The 17,719-nt window shown below is 67.5% G+C and overlaps 6 protein-coding genes across 17 annotated transcripts; 5 read left to right on the forward strand and 1 right to left on the reverse strand.

Moving 5' to 3' along the window:
- The first annotated feature begins 31 nt into the window (after window positions 1-31).
- TTLL3 (tubulin tyrosine ligase like 3) lies at window positions 32-3,696 on the forward strand. 5 transcript variants are annotated; one of them, XM_031606957.2, is made up of 13 exons: window positions 33-124; window positions 352-515; window positions 618-688; window positions 789-1,061; window positions 1,175-1,303; window positions 1,374-1,488; window positions 1,578-1,685; window positions 1,757-1,919; window positions 1,983-2,131; window positions 2,199-2,433; window positions 2,676-2,823; window positions 2,941-3,111; window positions 3,191-3,696. In XM_031606957.2, exons 2-13 carry the CDS (start codon window positions 449-451, stop codon window positions 3,542-3,544), a joined length of 1,983 nt encoding a protein of 660 aa, XP_031462817.2. In that variant the 5' UTR covers window positions 33-124; window positions 352-448; the 3' UTR covers window positions 3,545-3,696. The 5 variants fall into 5 exon arrangements, with proteins under 5 accessions (XP_031462807.2, XP_031462817.2, XP_031462782.2 ...); XM_031606947.2 differs by having other exon boundaries at window positions 32-124; window positions 1,760-1,919; window positions 2,676-3,111; XM_031606922.2 differs by having other exon boundaries at window positions 2,676-3,111.
- Window positions 3,697-3,784: 88 nt separating this feature from the next.
- On the reverse strand, window positions 3,785-5,576 carry RPUSD3 (RNA pseudouridine synthase D3). Of its 2 annotated transcripts, XM_031606967.2 has the most exons (9): window positions 5,506-5,576; window positions 5,107-5,174; window positions 4,984-5,028; window positions 4,821-4,917; window positions 4,643-4,750; window positions 4,488-4,572; window positions 4,285-4,411; window positions 4,066-4,208; window positions 3,785-3,996 (listed from the first exon to the last, which is right to left on the reverse strand). In XM_031606967.2, exons 1-9 carry the CDS (start codon window positions 5,568-5,570, stop codon window positions 3,817-3,819), a joined length of 918 nt encoding a protein of 305 aa, XP_031462827.2. In that variant the 5' UTR covers window positions 5,571-5,576; the 3' UTR covers window positions 3,785-3,816. The 2 variants fall into 2 exon arrangements, with proteins under 2 accessions (XP_031462827.2, XP_090004425.1); XM_090148299.1 differs by lacking the exon at window positions 4,984-5,028.
- A 23-nt stretch (window positions 5,577-5,599) lies between these two features.
- Window positions 5,600-6,854, forward strand: JAGN1 (jagunal vesicle mediated transporter 1). Of its 4 annotated transcripts, none has more exons than XM_031606994.2 (3): window positions 5,600-5,734; window positions 5,927-6,021; window positions 6,226-6,854. In XM_031606994.2, exons 2-3 carry the CDS (start codon window positions 5,933-5,935, stop codon window positions 6,686-6,688), a joined length of 552 nt encoding a protein of 183 aa, XP_031462854.1. In that variant the 5' UTR covers window positions 5,600-5,734; window positions 5,927-5,932; the 3' UTR covers window positions 6,689-6,854. The 4 variants fall into 4 exon arrangements, with proteins under 4 accessions (XP_031462854.1, XP_031462847.1, XP_031462840.1 ...); XM_031606987.2 differs by having other exon boundaries at window positions 5,610-5,742; XM_031606980.2 differs by having other exon boundaries at window positions 5,703-5,776.
- IL17RE (interleukin 17 receptor E) lies at window positions 6,813-10,948 on the forward strand. 4 transcript variants are annotated; one of them, XM_031607028.2, is made up of 16 exons: window positions 6,892-7,093; window positions 7,186-7,201; window positions 7,477-7,632; window positions 7,748-7,845; window positions 7,915-8,038; window positions 8,105-8,244; window positions 8,319-8,387; window positions 8,478-8,544; window positions 8,615-8,796; window positions 8,899-8,946; window positions 9,022-9,067; window positions 9,148-9,296; window positions 9,368-9,436; window positions 9,533-9,584; window positions 9,657-9,758; window positions 9,907-10,947. In XM_031607028.2, exons 1-16 carry the CDS (start codon window positions 6,986-6,988, stop codon window positions 10,533-10,535), a joined length of 2,055 nt encoding a protein of 684 aa, XP_031462888.2. In that variant the 5' UTR covers window positions 6,892-6,985; the 3' UTR covers window positions 10,536-10,947. The 4 variants fall into 4 exon arrangements, with proteins under 4 accessions (XP_090004412.1, XP_090004410.1, XP_031462888.2 ...); XM_090148286.1 differs by lacking the exon at window positions 7,186-7,201 and having other exon boundaries at window positions 6,813-7,093; window positions 9,907-10,948; XM_090148285.1 differs by having other exon boundaries at window positions 9,533-9,758; window positions 9,907-10,948.
- A 149-nt stretch (window positions 10,949-11,097) lies between these two features.
- IL17RC (interleukin 17 receptor C) lies at window positions 11,098-14,505 on the forward strand. The gene is made up of 16 exons (XM_031606896.2): window positions 11,098-11,237; window positions 11,306-11,327; window positions 11,402-11,697; window positions 11,787-11,898; window positions 11,968-12,012; window positions 12,116-12,255; window positions 12,351-12,410; window positions 12,543-12,597; window positions 12,705-12,889; window positions 12,961-13,011; window positions 13,088-13,258; window positions 13,331-13,399; window positions 13,477-13,534; window positions 13,603-13,698; window positions 13,771-13,809; window positions 13,901-14,505. Exons 1-16 carry the CDS (start codon window positions 11,127-11,129, stop codon window positions 14,485-14,487), a joined length of 2,097 nt encoding a protein of 698 aa, XP_031462756.2. The 5' UTR covers window positions 11,098-11,126; the 3' UTR covers window positions 14,488-14,505.
- Window positions 14,506-14,663: 158 nt separating this feature from the next.
- Window positions 14,664-17,657, forward strand: CRELD1 (CRELD disulfide isomerase 1). Its single transcript, XM_031606908.2, has 10 exons — window positions 14,664-14,876; window positions 15,402-15,484; window positions 15,552-15,662; window positions 15,743-15,834; window positions 15,911-16,087; window positions 16,179-16,274; window positions 16,357-16,440; window positions 16,545-16,640; window positions 16,718-16,861; window positions 16,928-17,657. Exons 1-10 carry the CDS (start codon window positions 14,679-14,681, stop codon window positions 17,146-17,148), a joined length of 1,302 nt encoding a protein of 433 aa, XP_031462768.2. The 5' UTR covers window positions 14,664-14,678; the 3' UTR covers window positions 17,149-17,657.
- Window positions 17,658-17,719: the final 62 nt, after the last annotated feature.

Raw genomic sequence — 17,719 nt, forward strand, 5'->3', positions numbered from 1 at the left:
GGCGGGGCTATAGGGCAGGAGGGGGCGGGGAAAGGGACGGGGGGCGGGGCCCGGAGCGGCACCATGACAACAGTAAACAGTGAGGGCATCCCCGCCGGTGCTGGAAGGAGTGGGTGTGGTCCGGGTGGGTGCTGGGTAGGATGGAGCACAGAGCGGCCTGCGGGAAGGGTTTGGGGGTGGCGCAGGTTCAGGTGATGGGGGAGCAGCTGGTGTGGGGCCACAGGAGAGGATGTAGAGCTTAGGGGTGCTGGAAGCCCCCTGCATCCCCCATTGGGTGAGGACACAGCGCAGGGGGATCCCCTGCACTGCATGGAGTGGGACAGAGCTGCTAGCAGCCTCCCTCACCCCCAGGTTGCCCCACACCTCACCCACTCGAGAGCAGGACCTTGGGCACGCAGCCCAGTGAGGGGAGTTCCTGGTGGGCACACTGCGAGGCTGTGGTGCTGGCATGAGGATTGAGAAGGTGGCAAATGCTGCAGCAGAGGCATCCAGCAAGGTGCAGCAAGTGCGGGCAGGTGGGTGCCTGCTCTCTGCCCTTCAGGAACAAGGGAACGTGAGGGTATATGCTGCCTGAGTGGGGCTCTGAGGCTGTCCCACGGGTCTCTGGACTCTTACAGACTGCAGCCGCCCCTGGCTCTGCCCCAAGCAGCTGAAGCTGGCCAAGCTGCAGGTGGAGAAGGCTATCAAGGTGAGGGCCTGCTCTTTGTCAGAGTGTCACCCATTTTCACTTGGCACAAGGGCTGAGCTCCCCGGGGTGGGAAGCTTAACCACAGCATTTCCCCACCTAGGAGAAGAAGATCTTCATGGTGCAGGGCCGCTACCCTGTGATCCGCCGCCTGCTACGCGCACGGGGCTGGGTGGAGAGAAAGGCACCCCGCAGGGTGCAGCAGCAGGAGGCAGGTGGTGGCAATGCCAAGCTCAGCACAGAACAGCATGGGGTGCAGCCGTCCCTGGAGTCCCTGTGCTCCATGTGGCTGCCCAACGAGGAGGAGGAGGAAGAGGAGGAGGAGAAGGAAGAACAGATGAACAAGGACGACCCTGATGGCATCCATGAGCTCATGGTAGCAAGGAAGGCTGCAGTCCCCAACACGATGCAGGGGGATCCCTCAGTGGGGTGGGGGTGATGAAGTGGGGTGAGGGAGGGTCCCACCTCACTCAGGCTCTTGCCCCCCAGTCCCGCATGGTGCAGGACCAGGTGCCCTACTTCATCTGGAGCAGCCGCTGCAGTGCTGCAGAGAGATGCGTCCTGCGGCCGGACCAGATGGTGAACCACTATGCCCGAGGCGGCTGCCTCACCACCAAGGTGGGGGCACGGGGACCTTCCCCAGGGGGGCACAGGGTGCATGCTGGGGCTGCCATCCTTTTCCACACAGGAGGGGCTGTGCCTCACCCTGCGCAACCTGCCCTGGTTCGACCAAGCCGATCCTGACACCTTCTTCCCTCGCTGCTACCGGCTGGGCGCTGCGGATGAGCGCCAGGCCTTCATTGGTGAGCTGGGGGCTGATGTGGTATGGGCTCACAGTTCCCACATCCCCAGCATAGCTTTGGGCTGGGCAATGCCTCCTCTCTTACTGCAGAGGATTTCCGCCTCACTGCCGCGCGCAGCCTGCTCAAAGTGGCCCTGGAAAGGGCTGAGGCTGAGCATACAGTGCTGGACCCATCCCCAAAACCCAGTGATGCTCCAGGTGAGGTGCCAAGGCCCCCCCCCCCAGGCATGGCGCAGTGCTTCATCATTCACTCTGTGCTACCCCCCTAGCAGAGGGGCCGGCCCCCCTACTGCCCCCACAGCTGGTGGAGGAGGCGCTGCGGGTGTGCAGGGGGCACCTGGACAGCATGGCCCACCAAGACATCGATGGGGACATGCAGCCCCACAGCCCCGGCTGGGACAGCTTCCTGCAGGGCTACTACCGCGTGGTGCAGTGAGTGCTGGCAGAGGGGTGGGGAAGGGTGGAAAGGCAGTGGCTGAGCCCCCTGTATCTCAGCGAGGGGGCCGTGCTGCAGCTGAGCATGGCACAGCAGGAACGGGGCCGCAGCCTGCTCCAGGGCCTGGCGGGGCAGCTGCCCCAGCTGCACATGGAGGGCGAGCGCAACGTCTGGATCCTCAAACCCGGGGCTGCATCCCGGGGCAGAGGTAGGACTGGGGGTGGTCCGGGGGTCCCCATGCGCCACGGGGTCCCCACATGCTGCCGCATCCGCAGGCATCGTGTGTGCGGCACGGCTGGACCAGCTGCTGCAGCTGGCGGGCAGCATGGGGCGGGAGGGCCGCTGGGTGGTGCAGAAATACGTGGAGCGGCCGCTGCTCATCTTTGGCACCAAGTTCGACGTGCGGCAGTGGTTCCTGGTGACCGACTGGAACCCGCTGACCATCTGGTTCTACCGCGAGTGCTACCTGCGCTTCTGCTCGCAGCCATTCTCCCTGCACTGCTTGGATGCGTGAGTGCGGTTCCATGCTCCGTGTGTCCGTCCCTCCCTCCTCCTGCTCTCTCAGATGTCTATTCCCACCACAGCCCACCGCCGTACCCATAGCCACGACTCTCAGTGCCACACATACGCAATCCTTGATCACCTCCAGGGATGATGACCCTCCTGGGCAGCCTGTGCCAGTGCCTCACCGCTCATTCTGCCACAGAATTTTTCCTAATACCCAACTGAAGGCTGCTATCTCTCCCCCCCAGGGCCGTCCACCTCTGCAACCAAGCAGTGCAGCGGCACTGCCGCCAGGGGTTATCCCGACACCCACAGCTGCCAGCAGACAACACGTGGTCGTGCCGCCAGCTGCAGGCCTACCTGGCACAGCAGGGCCAAGCCGGTGCCTGGGCAGAGGTGATGGTGCCGGGCATGAAAGCGGCGGTGGTGCGGGCGGTGCGGTGCTCGCAGGGTTTGGTGCGGGGCCGTAAGGGCAGCTTTGAGCTCTATGGGGCCGATTTCATTTTCGGTGAGGATTTCCATCCCTGGCTGCTGGAGATCAACGCCAGCCCCACCATGGCGGGCAACACGGCAGTGACGGGCCGGCTGTGCGCCGGGGTGCAACGCGACACACTGAAAGTTGTCATCGACCGCCGGGATGACCCTGAGTGCCCCACAGGAGCCTTTGAGCTCATCTATAAGCAGGTGAGGTGGGGAGCCGAGGGGGGGTAGGGGACTGTGGGGAGGGCGGCACAGCCCTGTGCTCCCCACATCCCCCCTACAGGCAGCCGTGCCCACCGTGCACTACGTGGGGCTGAAGCTGGAGGTGGAAGGCAGCTCCCTGCGCAGACCACGCCGCGCTCGCTGCTCCCTGGCTGCAGCAGGAAAAGCAGAGGACAGGGCCCCCCCATATGCTGCGGAGATGCGGCCCAGGCAGCCCCCAGGGGTTCTGCCCCGGCTCAGAGGGCTGAGTGGCCGTCCCCGTGTGCCCATCCAGGGAGCTCTCCCCCACCTTGGCCCCCTGCCCCTGCTGCAGGGCACTCGGCCCCATGGCACGGAGGAGGGATGGAGGGCTCAGGGGGGGACAAAGAGGAGTGGTGATGGCCCACTATGCCCCCACCCCTCTTGGCAGAAATAAATCTGTGAGTGGGAGTGAGCTGTGAGCCTTCATACTGGGGAGGCTGTGGGAGGGACATGTTGTCAGCCCCCCCAACCTGAAGCAATAGGGCTGTGAGCAGGAGCTGGGGCTGCCAGAGAATCCCCCGACATCCGCTCCAGATGGGAACTGGGTCGTGGGGAGGGAGAGGGCTGCGGTTACCAGCGCTGACTCAACCCCCGGGGGGGTTACACAGGAAAGATGTGGGGAGCGCAAATAGGACAGATAAATGTTGTTTGTTGGCACGCCGAGATTTAATGGGGAGGGAGAGGCGGGGAGGGCAGCCCCAGCAGACGTAGGGTGCGCAGGAAGTGGGGAGGGGGGGGAGCACACAGCACTGTGTGGGGCAGCACCAGCTGCTGCAGGTGGAGGTGCAGGGGCAGGCGGTGGTGTGGGGACAGCTGCAGCCGGGACATCAGCTCTGCATCCAGCACCTGTGGGGAATAATTTTTTCTAGTAAAGTGCAGCACAGGGCAGCAGTCTCCCTCCACCGTGCTGCTCACCTGTGTGCGGGGTGTGGTGGTCTCTTGGGGGGGCAGCAGGAAAGGCTCCCCAAGCACTGTGCCCACGCGGGATGCGTGCTTGTGGTCACCCAGCGCAGGGCACATCAGCAGTGCGAGGTGCACCTGGAGCTGCTGGGGGAAAGCTGCGAGGAGGGATGGGTGTGGGGTTGGTGGCACTGTGGGGTGGTGGTACCGGGGGAGAGTAGGGGGGGCACTCACCCGTGCGAGGCTGCAGCTGGAGCAAAGCGCAGCCCCCTGCTGCTCCCAGCAGGCGGTAGCGGGTCAGGGTGCTCTTCACCTCTCTGCGGGACAAGCTGCGGTGTCCTGGGGATGGCACTGCCACCACCTGGGGGGGTGGGGACACAGCCTCAGCACCACCCTCTGCTCCTCACTCCTCCCAGATCCCCCCATGTGCCCCTTACCACAGCTGTGTCCCCTTTCTGCTGCCAGCACAGCCCCACACGGATCTCACCCTCTGCCTCTGCCGGGACCCTCACAGTGACAGCACTGAAGGGACACAATAAGAGGGAAGAGCCTCACGCTTTTGGGGAGGGAGACACGTGGGGGGGACACTCACCTGTAGGTGGCTGGGAACTGCCCCCTGCGTCGGGCGGCAGTGAAGGAGCGCTGCAGCTGCTCGGTGACACGGTGGCAGGCAGACAGCAGCACGAGGCCGGAGCATTCCCTATTAGACATGGTATCTCTGAGCCCCCCTGGGACCTCACCATCCCAAATCCCAGACCCACCCCCAATACCTGGCAGGTGCCTTCACCACGTGCAGCTCTGCAGGCAGCCCCAGGCGTCGGCGTAGTGCAGGCAGCAGCGCGGTCAGGCTCAGCTCCCCGGGGTGCCCTGGGGGTGTGGAGGTCAGCACCAGATGTGTCTCCTCCTGGAGAAATCAGCCCCCCCAGCACTCACCCAGAACAGGCAGATCAGTGGGCTTGCTTAGAGCCAGCAGGGCTCCTGCGGGGCGGCAGAAGGTTCAGTCCCCACTCTTGATCACCCGACACCCACCCGTGTCCAGCCTCTCTCCTCCCTTACCTTCCCGGTGCACAACCGAGGCCTCCAGTAGCCCCAGCGCGGCCTCAGGACCCAGCGGTCGCCCCTTCCTGCGGGGAGAATGAGATGGGGCACACGCCAGACTCCCCCGCCTCCCCCCACGCTCCGTGTCCCCACGCGTGTGAGCCTCCGCGTGTCTCCCGTGCCTCCGAACCTTTCCCCACGGAGCCCACGACTCCCGTGCACCTACGTCAGCGCACCCACTCGTGTCACACCGTGTCACCTCCGCAGCCCCGTGCACACACAAGCAGTGCACACACAAGCAGTGCACACACGCAGCAGTGCATACACGCAGCAGTGCACACACACAGCAGTGCACACACACAGCAGTGCACACACAAGCAGTGCACACACAGCAGCACGCCCCCCCCCCCAGCTCACCCCGCGGCGCGCGCCCCCTGCCCCACGCGCGCCGCCACGCGCGCGGCACCGCCGCAACCCGCCATGGCCCGCAGTGCGCCTGCGCGGCGGGCGGACCGCAGGGCGTTACGCCCCGCTTTGACCATAGAGCCGAGCCTCCGGGCGTATAGACCGGCCGCCCGCCTGAGGCCGTTTGGGCTGAAGCGGCGGTCATAGAGAACCGGAAGTGCGGGTAGAGCGTCTCAGCCCGGTGAGCAGGTGGGGTGCGGCGGGGCGCGGCGCCCGCGGCGAGGTGCGGAGGGCGGGTCTGGGGGCGGTGGCAGGCCGGGGGGTACCGCGCCCTGCGGTATCCCTGCGGCTGTCATGGGTGGGTGGTCACGGGAAGGTGGGATGGAGGCCATAGGGGTCCTCCTGGGGGTCCCCTCGCTCTGTGTCCCTGCAGGCAGCTATGGCGTCTCGAGGTGGGCCCCGTGCTGCTGGCACCGATGGCAGCGACTACCGGCACCGGGAGCGCGTGGCTTCGCACTACCAGATGAGGTGGGTGTCACGGAGCCTCTGCTCCCCAAACTGCGGGGCTGTGCCCTCATCGGGGCCGTGACAGGGTGATGCCCCTCCGAGCTGCGTCCCCATCACGGCCGTGACAAAGCCGTGTCGACGCCGCGCCGTGATGGGGCTGTGACCTCACCAGGCTGTGACAGAGCCGTGTCCCAGCTGTGCTGTGACCATGCCGTGTCCCCACAGCGTGGCCCTGAAGTCAGAGATCAAGAAGCTGACCTACGTGCACGTGGGGCTGTGGCTGCTGCTGCTGGCGCAGATGTGTGTGGGGCACCTCAAGTTGCTGCCCCATGACCGCGTGGCCATGCCCTACCAGTGGGAATACCCCTACCTGCTCAGCATCCTGCCCTCGCTCCTGGGCCTGCTCTCCTTCCCCCGCAACAACATCAGCTACCTGGTGCTGTCCATGATCAGCGCTGGGCTCTTCTCTGTGGCACCACTCATCTACGGGGCCATGGAGATGTTCCCTATGGCTCAGCAGCTCTATCGGCACGGCAAGGCGTACCGCTTCATCTTTGGCTTCTCCGCCGTCTCCGTCATGTACCTGGTGGTGGTGGTGGCCGCCCAGGTGCACGGCTGGCAACTCTACTACAGCAAGAAGCTGCTGGACTCCTGGTTCACCAGCACGCAGGAGAAGAAGAAGAAATGAGGGAGTTGGGTGGAGGCTCTGTGTGCCACGCGTGGAGCGTTCGGGGGCCGCTGGCGGTGCTGCAGGGCAGCTGCTGCGGGTGCGGAGGTCTCCGGGGCTGAGCCCGGTGCTGGGGCTGCGATCGCGTGTCACCGTACGGAAATAAAGCCCCTCCCGTGCTTTCCCACTCGTGTCTGCGCCGCCGCAATCAGGTCGCGGGCGGGGCCGCACGTGCTGCCGGAGGAATGCGGCGGGGCCGGCCCGGGGCGGGGAGCCGACACCGGAGGTGGGAGCGGAGCTCGGCTACGGCACTCGGCCATGGGCTGCCCGGTGCGCTCCGTCGCTCTCCTCGCCGCCGCCGCGTTGTTGCTGCTGCCGCCGCCCGCCCGTCCTGCCGTGCCCCGCCCGCGGGTTTCCGCCAACTTCGTGAGCGCCGGGGCAATGGGAACGGGGAAAAGGGAACGGGGAGCGGGGGTTGGCGGGCGGGGCCGCGCTGATCCCCGTCTCTTTGCTTGCAGGAGTGCCGGGCCAACGGTGAGTGGGGCCGCGGGGCTGTGCTCCCGGTGTGCGGAGCGGCGGCGGCGGGGCGGGCCAGGGTGGGGGCCCCCCGGTGGGGCCGAGATCGGAGTCAGACTTGGAGAGGGGCGATGCGGGGCTGTTCCCGGTGCGCGGGGTTCCCCTTTGTAAGGGGATCTCTGTGTGTGGGGATCCCCCTCGCCGGGCGATTCCGGTGCGTGGGGATCCCCTTCGCGAGGACTCTCCCGGTGCGAGGGATGGCCCCGTGCACGGCTCCTCTCCTCTCCCGGCAGCCGACAGCATGCTGACCCGGCCCCGCTGCCGCCGGGAAGACCCTACCGGGCCCCCGCTGACCCCGCCCGCCCTGGCGCTGAGCACGGCGCGGCTGTGCCAGCCCTCGCTGCCCTGCCAGCCCTGCCTGCGGGTGCGTCTGGCCGTCTCGGCCGCAGGTACGAGCTGTGCTCTGGGATGGGGCCCTCCTTGTCCCGCTGGGGGAACCCTGGAAGGGGACACCCTGGCTGCGGGATCGTCCCACCCGTGTCAGCAGCTGCCGGTGTCCCGCAGGAATACACGGGCTGCAGCTCAACTTCCTGGAGCTGGGCTCTAACCGGGCCGGCTGGCTGCAGGTGTGGCGGCGGCACCAGGCACCAGGCGATGTGCTGGTGAGTGCAGGGCACGCCGCAGGGATGGGGATGGGAGGTTGGGCCGCACTCACCCCCTGCACCCCATAGTGGCAGGTTCAGTTCGACTGCTTCCCGGCAGAAAGTGGGCGGCGGGTCCTGGTCACCCTGCATACCATCCCTGACAGAGGCCTGGCCATCAGCCGCAGCCACGTGGTTGCCATCGAGCTGCAGGGTAAGGCTGGAAGGGAATGGGGTGCTTGTAGGGGTTGGCACCGACTGACCCTCCCTGTGCTCCCAGGGCCCGTCTTCACCCACACCTGGCTCCCTGAAGTGCGGGCCATCGAGGTGGCCGTGCCCGAGGGCCCTGCGCTGGTGGTGCGGCTGTGCCATCAGCTGGCCTTGGAGTGTGAGGAACTGCCACAGCCCTTCCACCGCCAGGTAACAGCCAGCAGGATGCAGTCCCCAGGGGTCTCTGCACTCCCAGCATCCTCACATTCCCTCTGTGCCTGCAGCTCCTGGTGCCGGGCGGCCACCACGTCTCACTGCCATATGAGTTCCTGGTGCCCTGCCTTTGTGTTGAGGTGTGTTCCCCGTTGCACCCCTGTGCACACCCATCCCCACAGCGATGGGACGTGGGTGGCAGACACATGGTGCTGTGCTCTGCTCCCCAGGCCTCCTATCCACACCATGACAGCCTGCGCAGCAAGCGCTGCCCCTTCCGTGAGCGGCCAGACGCCTGTGAGTGCCGGAAGGGACGCTGGGGAGGGCACACTGTCTCCTGGCCACCCTATTGATCTCATCCCCACAGATGGCCCTGACCTGTGGTCCTCAGTGCACTTCCATGACTACAGCAGCAAGGACCAGATGGCCATGGTGCTGAGTGCCAGCTGTCCCCTGCATCCCCGGGCCACCCTGTGCTGGAGGGAGGCAGCAGCTGAAACTGCACCATGCCACAATGTCCCCAACTCCACAGCCAGTGAGGAGGATCAGGTGAGGGGACATGACTGCAGGGCACCCACTGGACCCCGGGATGTCCAAGGGTGCAGTGCGTCCCTAGGGACAGATGGTGACACTCTCTCTGTTCCTTGCCAGGCGTACACGCTGGACAGTGTGGATGTGCACCCCCTGCTCTGCTTCAGGGTAAGCCCCCGGGGTTGTTACTGGCTGGGGAGGTGCCAGGCAAGGTGCACAGCTGACCCTATGTCCCCTCCTCAGTTCTCCTATGGGAACAGCAGCCACGTGGAGTGCCCCCACCGCACAGGTGAGCCCACGGATTTGGGATGTTGTCCCTTCTCCCTCAGGCACCCCATCATGCTATGGTGTGTGCTCTCTCTTTACCAGACACTGCTTGGAACGTGTCCCTGAGTGCCTGGGGACTGCAGCTCCGCCTGTGCCTCACCTCCCGTGTCCCCGCGTCCTTCAGTGCAGCACTGTGCCAGCGCCGGGGCGGGCGCTGTGAGCCCGAGGCTCCCGTCTACACCGTCACGCGGGTGAGTGATGTAGGACAAGGGAGCTCAGGGGGACAAGCATTGCCACGCTGACCCTGCCTCGTGTTTTGCAGCCGGAGAGCTCTGCTCCAGGGGAGCTGGCGCTGCTGCTGCCGGTGCAGGTCCTGGGCAGCTGCGTGTTGGTAAGGTGACCCCCAGCCCCGCTGTGCTGCCCGCATCAGGGTGGGAGGGCCAAACCCCAAGTCCTGTCCCCCTCATCCATCTCCTTCCCCACCCAGGTCTGGCGCTCAGATGTGCGCTTTGCCCGCAAGCAGCTGCTGTGTCCTGATGGTAAGCGAAGCCCCGGGGCTGGCAGGGATCGGGCAGGGTGTCGTGGCTGCCCGCTCACTGCCCCTCTCCCAGTCTCACACAGGCACTTCGGGCTGCTGGGGCTGGTGCTGGCACTGGGGCTGGTGGTGACCGTGCTGCTCCTGAACTGCCGCAGCACCTGGAGGATGCCTAATGGTGAGGAGCAGCGGTTTGGGCAGGGGCCGGGGCACCCCGAGGGCTGGGACGCTGCAGGGACAGGGAAGGTCCCGGGGCAGTGGGACGCTGCAGTTCCACCGGGGCTGCTCAGAGCAGGGCGGTCACTGCTGTCCCCTCTGTCCCGCAGGTGAGGCAGCACGTGGCCGCCCGGTGCTGCTGCTGTACTCTCCTGACTCGGAGGAGCACCTGGCACTGGTGTGCGCCCTGGCCGAGCTGCTGCGCGTGGGGCTGGGCTGCGAGGTGCGCCTGGACCTGTGGGAAACGGGCGGCGTGGGTCGGGCGGGGGCCCTTCCCTGGCTCTACGCTCAGCGCAGCCACGTGGGCCGCGAGCGCGGCACCGTCCTGCTGCTCTGGAGCCGGGGCAGCTCTCGGCTCTTCCGCTTATGGCGAGGGGGTGAAGGCGGGGGGGAGCCCCGCGACGCACACGATGTTTTCGGGGCGGCCATGGCGTGCCTGCAGGGGGAGCTGGGGGCGGCGGAGAGAGGCCGGGGCTGGGTGCTGGTGTACTTCAGCCGGCTCTGCAGCCCCCGCGACGTGCCGCGGCCCCTGCGGCCCCTGCCCACCTACCGCCTGCCCCAGGAGCTGCCCGGCCTGCTGGGCGCGCTGCGGGGCGGCCCCCCGCCCTCCTGCCGGCACCTCCGCGGCCGGGCCAAGGGGCTGCTGCTCCGGCTGCTGGAGGCTGAGGCCGGCAAGGGGGTGGCGGGGGGCGGCTCCGGGGGGGGGCCGGGCTCCCCGCTTCAGCCTGCCGGTACCTGAGCGTCTGCAGCGGGTTTGAGCTTGGGCAGAGCGCGGGCCGGGGGCCACACGGAGGACCGAGGCCCTGGGTGGAGCCGGGCCGAATGAGCGGCTGCGGGAGAGCGGGGCTGGAGTGCGGGCACAGCCCTGGGGCTGGGCAGCCGGGCTTCCAGCGGGACCTGCCACGGAGGAGAGAGCGGGCTTCGCACGGGGCGGCCGCGGCTGAGAGGCGGCTGGGCAGCTCCCGTCACGTCGGGGTGCCCGGCACGGCCCGGACGGGCTCCTCGCGCCTGGTCGTGGCTGCGTTGAATGGAATAAAAGCGCTGTTTACGTTTCCCTGCGTCGCTCTGGTCTTTGGGGCTGCCGGCCGGGTGCGCTCACCCCAGGGCGGGCCCGGCAGCACCGCAACCCCGCGCCCGTCTGGGGCAAACCGGGCCCCGCCGCTCCACGCCGCTGCGGGAGCCCGGTCTGCGGGACCCGTGCGGGGCAGAGCGGGGCAGGCCCCACCCCGGGGCGGTCCCGGGAGCTCGGGAGCAGAGCAGGAAGAGGGAGTCGGCGGTGGTGGCGGCGGCGGGGCCCGTGGGCTGGGAGCGGGGCCGTGGGGCCGGGGCCATGGGGTGCCCCGGCCCCACCGGGCGCGCCCCGAGGCTGCTGCTGCTGCTGCTGCTGCTGCTGGCGGCGGGCGGGCGCGGGTCTCCCCGCGACGCCGTGATCTGCTCGCAGGTGTGCCGGCGTGGCGGGGGCAGCGGGGCCGCGGGGCTGGGCCGCGTCCTCACGCCTCCCGCCCGCAGGGCCTCGCCTGCCGCCTGCTCGGTAAGTGCCCGCGCCGCGGCCCCGCTGCCGGGCGGAGGGAGCGGCGCTGACGCGGTCCCGCTCTCCCCCCGCAGACGCCGACGTGCTGTGCGGGACGGAGCCCGCGGCGCCGGGCCCGGGGCTGGCGCTGCTGGGGCTGCGGCTGAAGCCGGCGCTGCGCTGCCCGGAGTCGGGCAGCTGCTCGCCCTGCCTGCGGGCCCGGCTGCGCCTGGGCCTCGAGCCCGAGGACGGCGCCGGTGACGCGGGGACGGCCGCCTCGCCCCGGCGCGACGACGCGGCGCTGCTGCTGCTCTCCGCCCACGGGTTCGCCTCGTCCCGCTGCGTGGCCGTGGAGGTCCGCGCATCCTCCGCTCTGCCCGGCCGGCGCCTGGTACGTCTGCGCCGCGGTCGGGCGCGGGGGTGTGGGCCGGGGCCGTGGCACGTGGGATGTGGGCACGGCGCTGTGGTTTTCCTGCGCAGGGCTCGGTGCGGTTCCGCTGCTTCGAGGCACCGCTGGGCTCGGAGCTGCACGTCGCCGCCTACAGCAGCGCACGCGGCCGCCGCCGGCTGAGCCAGAGGCAGCGGCTGCCAGGTGAGCCCCGGCCCTGCTGCGCCGCCCCACGCCCTCCTCGCCCCCTCACCCTATTTGCTATTCCTACAGACTGCTCGTGGCCTCCTGCCCGGGCCGCCATCCCGCAGTGCCAAGGTAGGTGCCCGTGGCTCCGCGCTGGGCTCCCAGCTGGCCGTGCCGCTGGTGTGGGAGGCATTGGGGTACCTGGCACAGGGTGCGCTGAGCCGCCCGCGTGCAGTGCCCAGGCTGCAGGTGTCCCCGGGGCTGACGGCGGTGCTGGTGGAGGTGCGGGTGGCCACGGTGGAGCTCAACTACACCCTGCGGCTCTACCACAACCACAGCCATGGCACCGGTGGGTCGGGACGCGCAGTGACGGCGGTGAGTGCCTGCCCCTTCTGTCCCAACACTGCTACAGTCACCCCGCTGTGGGGTAGTGTGCCGTGGGGTGACCCACATCTCGCTCTTGGTCACAGAGCGGGCCCATGAACTACAGTGTGCCACTGGAGGAGGTGCTGCCCTGCCTCTGCCTGCAGGTAGGAGTCGGGCTGGGCTCTGCAGGGACACGGTGGAAAGTGGGAAGTTGTCACCATCCCAGTGGGGCCAGCTGGGTGTGAACAACATGGGCACCCTAAATCATTTTTCTGCTCTCTCTTCTCCACCCACAGGTCTGGCCAGAGATCCAGGACCCGCTGCGGGCCACCCTGTGCCCTTTCTCCCATGGTACCCACACTGGGGTGGAACATCCATAGGGATACTGGGACATGGACAGACACTGAGATGCACCAAGACCCCCGGGGACCCCCACACATACCTCTCTCCCCATGCAGATGCAGCGGCATGGGAGCGACTGTGGGTGCAGACCCAGCTGGTGCTGCATGATGTGGGGCAGACATTCACCTGCTCCATCTCCGCACCCTGCGACCTCCCAGCTGAGCTGGTGCCCTGCTGGAGCCCGGCGCCTGCTGCGCCGTGCCAAGCCCTGCCTGGCTTGCAGCAGCCTGTCACCGGGCAGGTGAGCATCCCCATGGGGCCAGGACACTCCAAAGGGATGCATGGCACTGATGGGCTGCCCTCTGTCTGCAGGGACCACAGGAGTTCCAAGCGCTGCAGCCACACCTCAATCTCTGTGTGCAGGTAGCAGGCACCCTCGCCCCATAGCCGCCCTAAATCTGCCCCACGGCCATCTTCTCCAATCAGTTCTCTCCTGCAGGTGAGGAGCAGCGGGAGGGTCCGGCTGACACAGTGCCTGCGGGACCATGAACACCTTGGAGTGCTGCCCGGCCATGCAGACGACATCCTGTTGATGGAGCCTGGAGGGAACACATCACTCTGCGCCCTGCAGCGGGGCAACTGCACACCGCTCGCCAGCTTCGCTGCCGTGGTAAGGGTCCCCCTGGTCCCCGTGGGTGGGGGTACTGCCACCATGCCTCTGGCTCAGCTGTACCCCCTGCAGGAGACCGGCCGCCCGGGGCTGCTGAAGCAGCAGCTGCAGGAGGACGTGGCATCGGGGCAGTGTATGCAGGTCAGTGCATGGGCAGCGTCTGGTGGGCACTGATGGGCTGGCACGTGACGGTGTGTGATGCGTTCTTGTGCCCACAGCTCTGGCGCCCTGAAAACGGCAGCGGGGTCACACTGTGGGCTTGTCCCATGCAGAAGTGTGAGTAAATGGAAGGGATGCTGCAGGTGCCAGGGGCATGGGATGGGTGCTGACGGTGTGCCCCACAGACATGCGTGCCCGCTGGGCGCTGGCCTGGCTGGGGGTGCTGGTGTGTGCCGCCTGCATCCTGCTGCTGCTGCTGCTGAAGAAGGAGGACGTGAAGGGTGAGCACAGTGGGGCTGCATGCGGGCAGAACTGCATGCTAAGCACTGTGTCACCCTCTCTGCTTCCTACAGTTTGGCTCAAGTCCCTGCGCACTGGGTGTGGTTCCAAGGGTGAGTAGTGGGGATCACTCTATGGGGCTGGATCCCCTATGGGGCCACCCCCATGGAGCTTTTGGGAGATGCCACTGATGCTGTCCCACAGCCCCGCTGCGGGGACGCCGTGCACTCCTCCTGCATGCGGCAGAGCCGGTGGCAGAGCGTGCAGCCTGCGCGCTGGCAGCAGCCCTGCGCCCGATGGGGATGGTGGTGGTGGCCGCGCCGGGTGGTGGCAGTGGGGTGGCGGCGTGGGGGCCGCTGCCGTGGCTGCATGCACTGCACCAGAAGGCGCTGCGGGGTGGGGACACCATCGTCCTCCTCCTGTCCCCGGCGGCTGAGGCTGCTGCCAGGCGGTGGGAGGATGCCGCCGGGAGCGTGTCGAGGGCTGGGGACGCTTCTAGTGGCCCCAGTCCCCTGCACGACCCCGGCAATGAGGTGGAACCATGCGAAGCCTTCGCCGCAGCCCTGTCCTGTGCCATCCCGGTGCTGTCTGCGGGTGCCGGTCGCTACGTGGTGGCCCGCTTGGAGCCCGCGGTGACATCAGTGCCCCAAGTGTTGCGGGCAGCCCCAGCCTTTGTGCTGCCCAGCGAGGCCGTGGGCTTCCTGCAGGCGCTGGCGGGGCGGCGTGGTTGCCGGCTGGAGCCCCACGCGGCCGCGGTGGCCGAGAGGCTGCGGAGGGCGCTTGGTGAATAAAGAGCGATGCGGCCCGAAGTCTTCGGTGTGGCCGTGAAAAAAGGGCGGTGGCGCCTTTAAGGCGGCTCCGGGAGGGCTGTACGGATTGGTTGCGGGAGGAGGGGCGGGACTTGACGCGCGGCGCCGATTGGCGGAGGGAGATGGGAGCTGAGTCAGCGGGCGCGGCGCACGCCGAGGGGCGGGGCTGGAGGATGGGGCCGCGGCGGCGCCTGGCGGCCGCGCTGCTGCCGCTGCCGGGCGGGCGCGGGGGGGCCCGGCTCGGGGCCGCTCTGCTGGGGGCCGCGCTCCTCGGGGGGGTCCTCCTGGGGGCAGCGGGCAGTGAGACCCCCCCGGGGGACGGGGCCGAGCCCTGCCGAGCCTGCCGCGGCCTCGCCGAGAGCTTCAGCAGGGTGCGGAGCTGGGGCGCGGGGGGGGGGGGAAGGGTGAGGGAGGACAGCGCGGCGGGGAGATGGGGAGGGGGAGCAGGGGGGTGGTGCGATGCGGTGTGCGGGGATGATGGGGGACCTGGTGGTGGAGGCACGTTGGTGGTGTTTGGGGGGGAGGTTGACAACCTGTGCTGGGGTCTTACAGGGAGATGACATGGGGATTATGTAGGCGGTGCTGGGAGGGGGAAGAACGGGGTGACGGCGTGGAGGGCACAGGGGGTGGCATGGTTTGGTGGTGGCATGGTTTGGTGGAGGAGGACGAGAGACATGGTTTGGGAGGGGGTGGGTGATGTGGCTGGGGGAGACACAAGAGGTGATATGGCTGTTGGGGGGAGGCAGGGGGATGGCCTGGGAATGACAGCAGTGGTGCCGGGGAGGACAGTCCTGGGGAACTGGGCTGGGGGTAACCCTGCGTGGGGGCCATATCCGTGGAGGGGGGGCTCAGTTGTGGGGTCCTACGGTGTCTGGGCCACCCCCCTGCATGCCCAGGGAATGGAGCGAACAGAGCACGAAGGCTTCGGTGGGGGCAACACGGCCTGGGAGGAGGAGAAGCTGGCCAAGTACAAGCACAGGTGAGCTGGTGTGCATTGTGAGGACAGCCCTTGGAGACCCTCTGTAACCATCAGCATGACCCCACAGTGAGACACGGCTGCTGGAGGTGCTGGAGAGCGTGTGCCCCCCCCAGGACTTTGCTTGCCACCAGCTGCTGGAGCGCAGCGAGGAGCACGTGGAGCAGTGGTGGTTCCACGAGTGAGTGGGGGACACGGGGCTGAGGGACAGGGTACGGGGGGGGGGCACAGGGCTTGAGTGTTGTGTGTGTGTGTCCCCAGGCGACAGCAGCACCCCGACTTCTTCCAGTGGCTGTGCATGGAGCGCCTGGCACTGTGCTGCCCGCCCGGCACCTACGGCCCTGATTGCCTGCGTGAGTCCTGCAGTGAGCACGGGGGAATGGAAAAGGGGGTGCCCATGTTCTCACCTTCCCCCCCATGTCCTTGCAGCCTGTGCCGGTGGCCCCCAGCAGCCCTGCAGTGGCAACGGGCGCTGTGATGGAGAAGGGACACGGGGTGGCACCGGGCTGTGTGTCTGCAGCCCTGGCTATGGCGGTCCTTTCTGTGCCGAGTGTGGAGATGGCTACTATGAGGCATCACGCAACCAGAGCCAGCTGCTGTGTGCCGGTAAGCTCAGTGCTGTGCTGTACTGGGGGCTTTGTGCCCACCCCTTTGTGCCCACTACCCTGTGCTCACCACCCTATGCCCACCCTTGCAGAGTGCTACCCGGCCTGTGGGCGCTGCACGGGGCCGGAGGACTCCAGCTGCCTGCGCTGCAAGAGGGGCTGGGTGCTGCACGAGCACCGCTGCATCGGTTGGTGCACGGGGATGTGGGGCTGGATATTGGGGTGGGAGACCTGAGAGAGCGCGATGGGTTCATTCCCTCTGATCCACAGATATTGATGAGTGCGGCACGGAGATGGCACACTGCAGGGCCAACCAGTTTTGCGTCAACACTGAGGGCTCATACGAGTGCCGAGGTGCGAGGGCAGCAGGGTAGCAATGGGGTGGTAATGTGGGGTGGCCCCCTTCCGCTGTGGCAGACCCCCATCTTCCTTTTTGTCCCCTCCTGAATACACTGCAGATTGCTCTACTGCCTGCATCGGCTGCATGGGCGCAGGGCCGGCGCGTTGCAAGAAGTGCAACAAGGGCTACCGGCGGGATGGGGCCAAGTGCCTGGGTGAGTGCTCTTGGCACGCCTGTAGGGGGGATGTGGTGCCCAGTGCCCCCACGCCGCTACTTGGGCGCTCCCTGCAGACGTGGATGAGTGCACCAGCAGCGAGGAGCCCATCTGCACGGGGCTGCAGGAGGTGTGCGAGAACACGGAGGGCGGCTATCGCTGCGTCTGCGCCCCGGGCCACGTGCGCAGGGATGGGCAGTGTGTGGAGGACAAACCCCCTGGTATGGCACGGGTTTGGGGAGGGGGGCACAGAGGGATGCCTTCACCCACCATTGTCATTCTTGCAGACACCCCGGAGAAGGGATTCTTTGATGACGTGACGGATGATGAGGTGGTGGTGCTGCAGCAGATGTTTTTCGGGGTGATGATCTGCGCCCTGGCCACGCTGGCTGCCAAGGGTGACATGGTGTTCACCGCCATCTTCATTGGAGCCGTGGCCGCCATGGCCGGCTATTGGCTGTCTGACCGCAGCGACCGCGTCCTGGATGGCTTCATGAAGGGCAGATAGCTGTGGGTGGGGGGCTGTGCATGGGGCCCTGCATGTACCCCCCCAATGGTAAGAGTAGGGACCTCGTCCTCCCCACCTTGTCCTATGCAGAAGTGGGGTCCTGCAGGCGCAGCGCTGCTGGGGGGGCACAGCATGCTGCCCCCCACCTCTCGCGTGTTGGGGCACTCTGCCGCAGGGATTGGGGTCTCCCCTCCCAGCACAGCACGGAGGATAGGGAGAGGATAAGGGGGGGCAGGGTCCCCCCACCCCAAGCTCAGCTCCCCATCCCTAAATCCCCTTCCTTGTGTTCCTAGGGCAGAGCCCTTGTGCCTCCCCTCCCCAGCCCGTGTCCCCAGACAAGGGTGAGTGTGGGTAGTGGGGTAGCAGTGGCCCTCAGCCCAATGCTGCTCCTGGGGGGGGTCCCTCTGGATGCATGCACGTGGCTGTCGCATTCGTCCGTGGTCTGTCCGTCCATTGAGGTGTGCTCATATCAGTGTGTGTATCTCAGGAATTAAAGCTCTGCACACCCACCGTGGCTGCTGGGGGGGCACAGGGTGTGGGCGCGGGGACCTCCTGGTTGGGTCATAAACTT

Source organism: Phasianus colchicus, chromosome 11, assembly GCF_987193195.1.
Source record: "Phasianus colchicus chromosome 11, bPhaCol1.hap1.1, whole genome shotgun sequence".
Classification (NCBI taxonomy): Eukaryota; Metazoa; Chordata; class Aves; order Galliformes; family Phasianidae; genus Phasianus; species Phasianus colchicus.

What these genes read in the sequence shown, in the direction of transcription:
- TTLL3 (XM_031606922.2), top strand. Translation starts at nt 449, where the DNA reads ATGAGGATTGAGAAGGTGGCAAATGCTGCAGCAGAGGCATCCAGCAAG. An exon ending in AGGTGGAGAAGGCTATCAAG is followed by an intron (nt 689 to 788) that starts GTGAGGGCCTGC and finishes TTCCCCACCTAG; the next exon opens with GAGAAGAAGATCTTCATGGT. An exon ending in AAAACCCAGTGATGCTCCAG is followed by an intron (nt 1,686 to 1,756) that starts GTGAGGTGCCAA and finishes CTACCCCCCTAG; the next exon opens with CAGAGGGGCCGGCCCCCCTA.
- RPUSD3 (XM_031606967.2), bottom strand. Translation starts at nt 5,570, where the DNA reads ATGGCGGGTTGCGGCGGTGCCGCGCGCGTGGCGGCGCGCGTGGGGCAG. An exon ending in GTGGTGAAGGCACCTGCCAG is followed by an intron (nt 4,751 to 4,820) that starts GTATTGGGGGTG and finishes CATGTCTAATAG; the next exon opens with GGAATGCTCCGGCCTCGTGC. An exon ending in AGAAAGGGGACACAGCTGTG is followed by an intron (nt 4,412 to 4,487) that starts GTAAGGGGCACA and finishes CCACCCCCCCAG; the next exon opens with GTGGTGGCAGTGCCATCCCC.
- JAGN1 (XM_031606994.2), top strand. Translation starts at nt 5,933, where the DNA reads ATGGCGTCTCGAGGTGGGCCCCGTGCTGCTGGCACCGATGGCAGCGAC. An exon ending in GCTTCGCACTACCAGATGAG is followed by an intron (nt 6,022 to 6,225) that starts GTGGGTGTCACG and finishes GTGTCCCCACAG; the next exon opens with CGTGGCCCTGAAGTCAGAGA.
- IL17RE (XM_090148284.1), top strand. Translation starts at nt 6,913, where the DNA reads ATGCGGCGGGGCCGGCCCGGGGCGGGGAGCCGACACCGGAGGTGGGAG. An exon ending in CGCGGGTTTCCGCCAACTTC is followed by an intron (nt 7,094 to 7,476) that starts GTGAGCGCCGGG and finishes CTCTCCCGGCAG; the next exon opens with CCGACAGCATGCTGACCCGG. An exon ending in GGTTGCCATCGAGCTGCAGG is followed by an intron (nt 8,039 to 8,104) that starts GTAAGGCTGGAA and finishes CTGTGCTCCCAG; the next exon opens with GGCCCGTCTTCACCCACACC.
- IL17RC (XM_031606896.2), top strand. Translation starts at nt 11,127, where the DNA reads ATGGGGTGCCCCGGCCCCACCGGGCGCGCCCCGAGGCTGCTGCTGCTG. An exon ending in ACGCCGTGATCTGCTCGCAG is followed by an intron (nt 11,238 to 11,305) that starts GTGTGCCGGCGT and finishes TCCCGCCCGCAG; the next exon opens with GGCCTCGCCTGCCGCCTGCT. An exon ending in ACCTCAATCTCTGTGTGCAG is followed by an intron (nt 13,012 to 13,087) that starts GTAGCAGGCACC and finishes TCTCTCCTGCAG; the next exon opens with GTGAGGAGCAGCGGGAGGGT.
- CRELD1 (XM_031606908.2), top strand. Translation starts at nt 14,679, where the DNA reads ATGGGGCCGCGGCGGCGCCTGGCGGCCGCGCTGCTGCCGCTGCCGGGC. An exon ending in TCGCCGAGAGCTTCAGCAGG is followed by an intron (nt 14,877 to 15,401) that starts GTGCGGAGCTGG and finishes CTGCATGCCCAG; the next exon opens with GGAATGGAGCGAACAGAGCA. An exon ending in CTACGGCCCTGATTGCCTGC is followed by an intron (nt 15,835 to 15,910) that starts GTGAGTCCTGCA and finishes ATGTCCTTGCAG; the next exon opens with CCTGTGCCGGTGGCCCCCAG.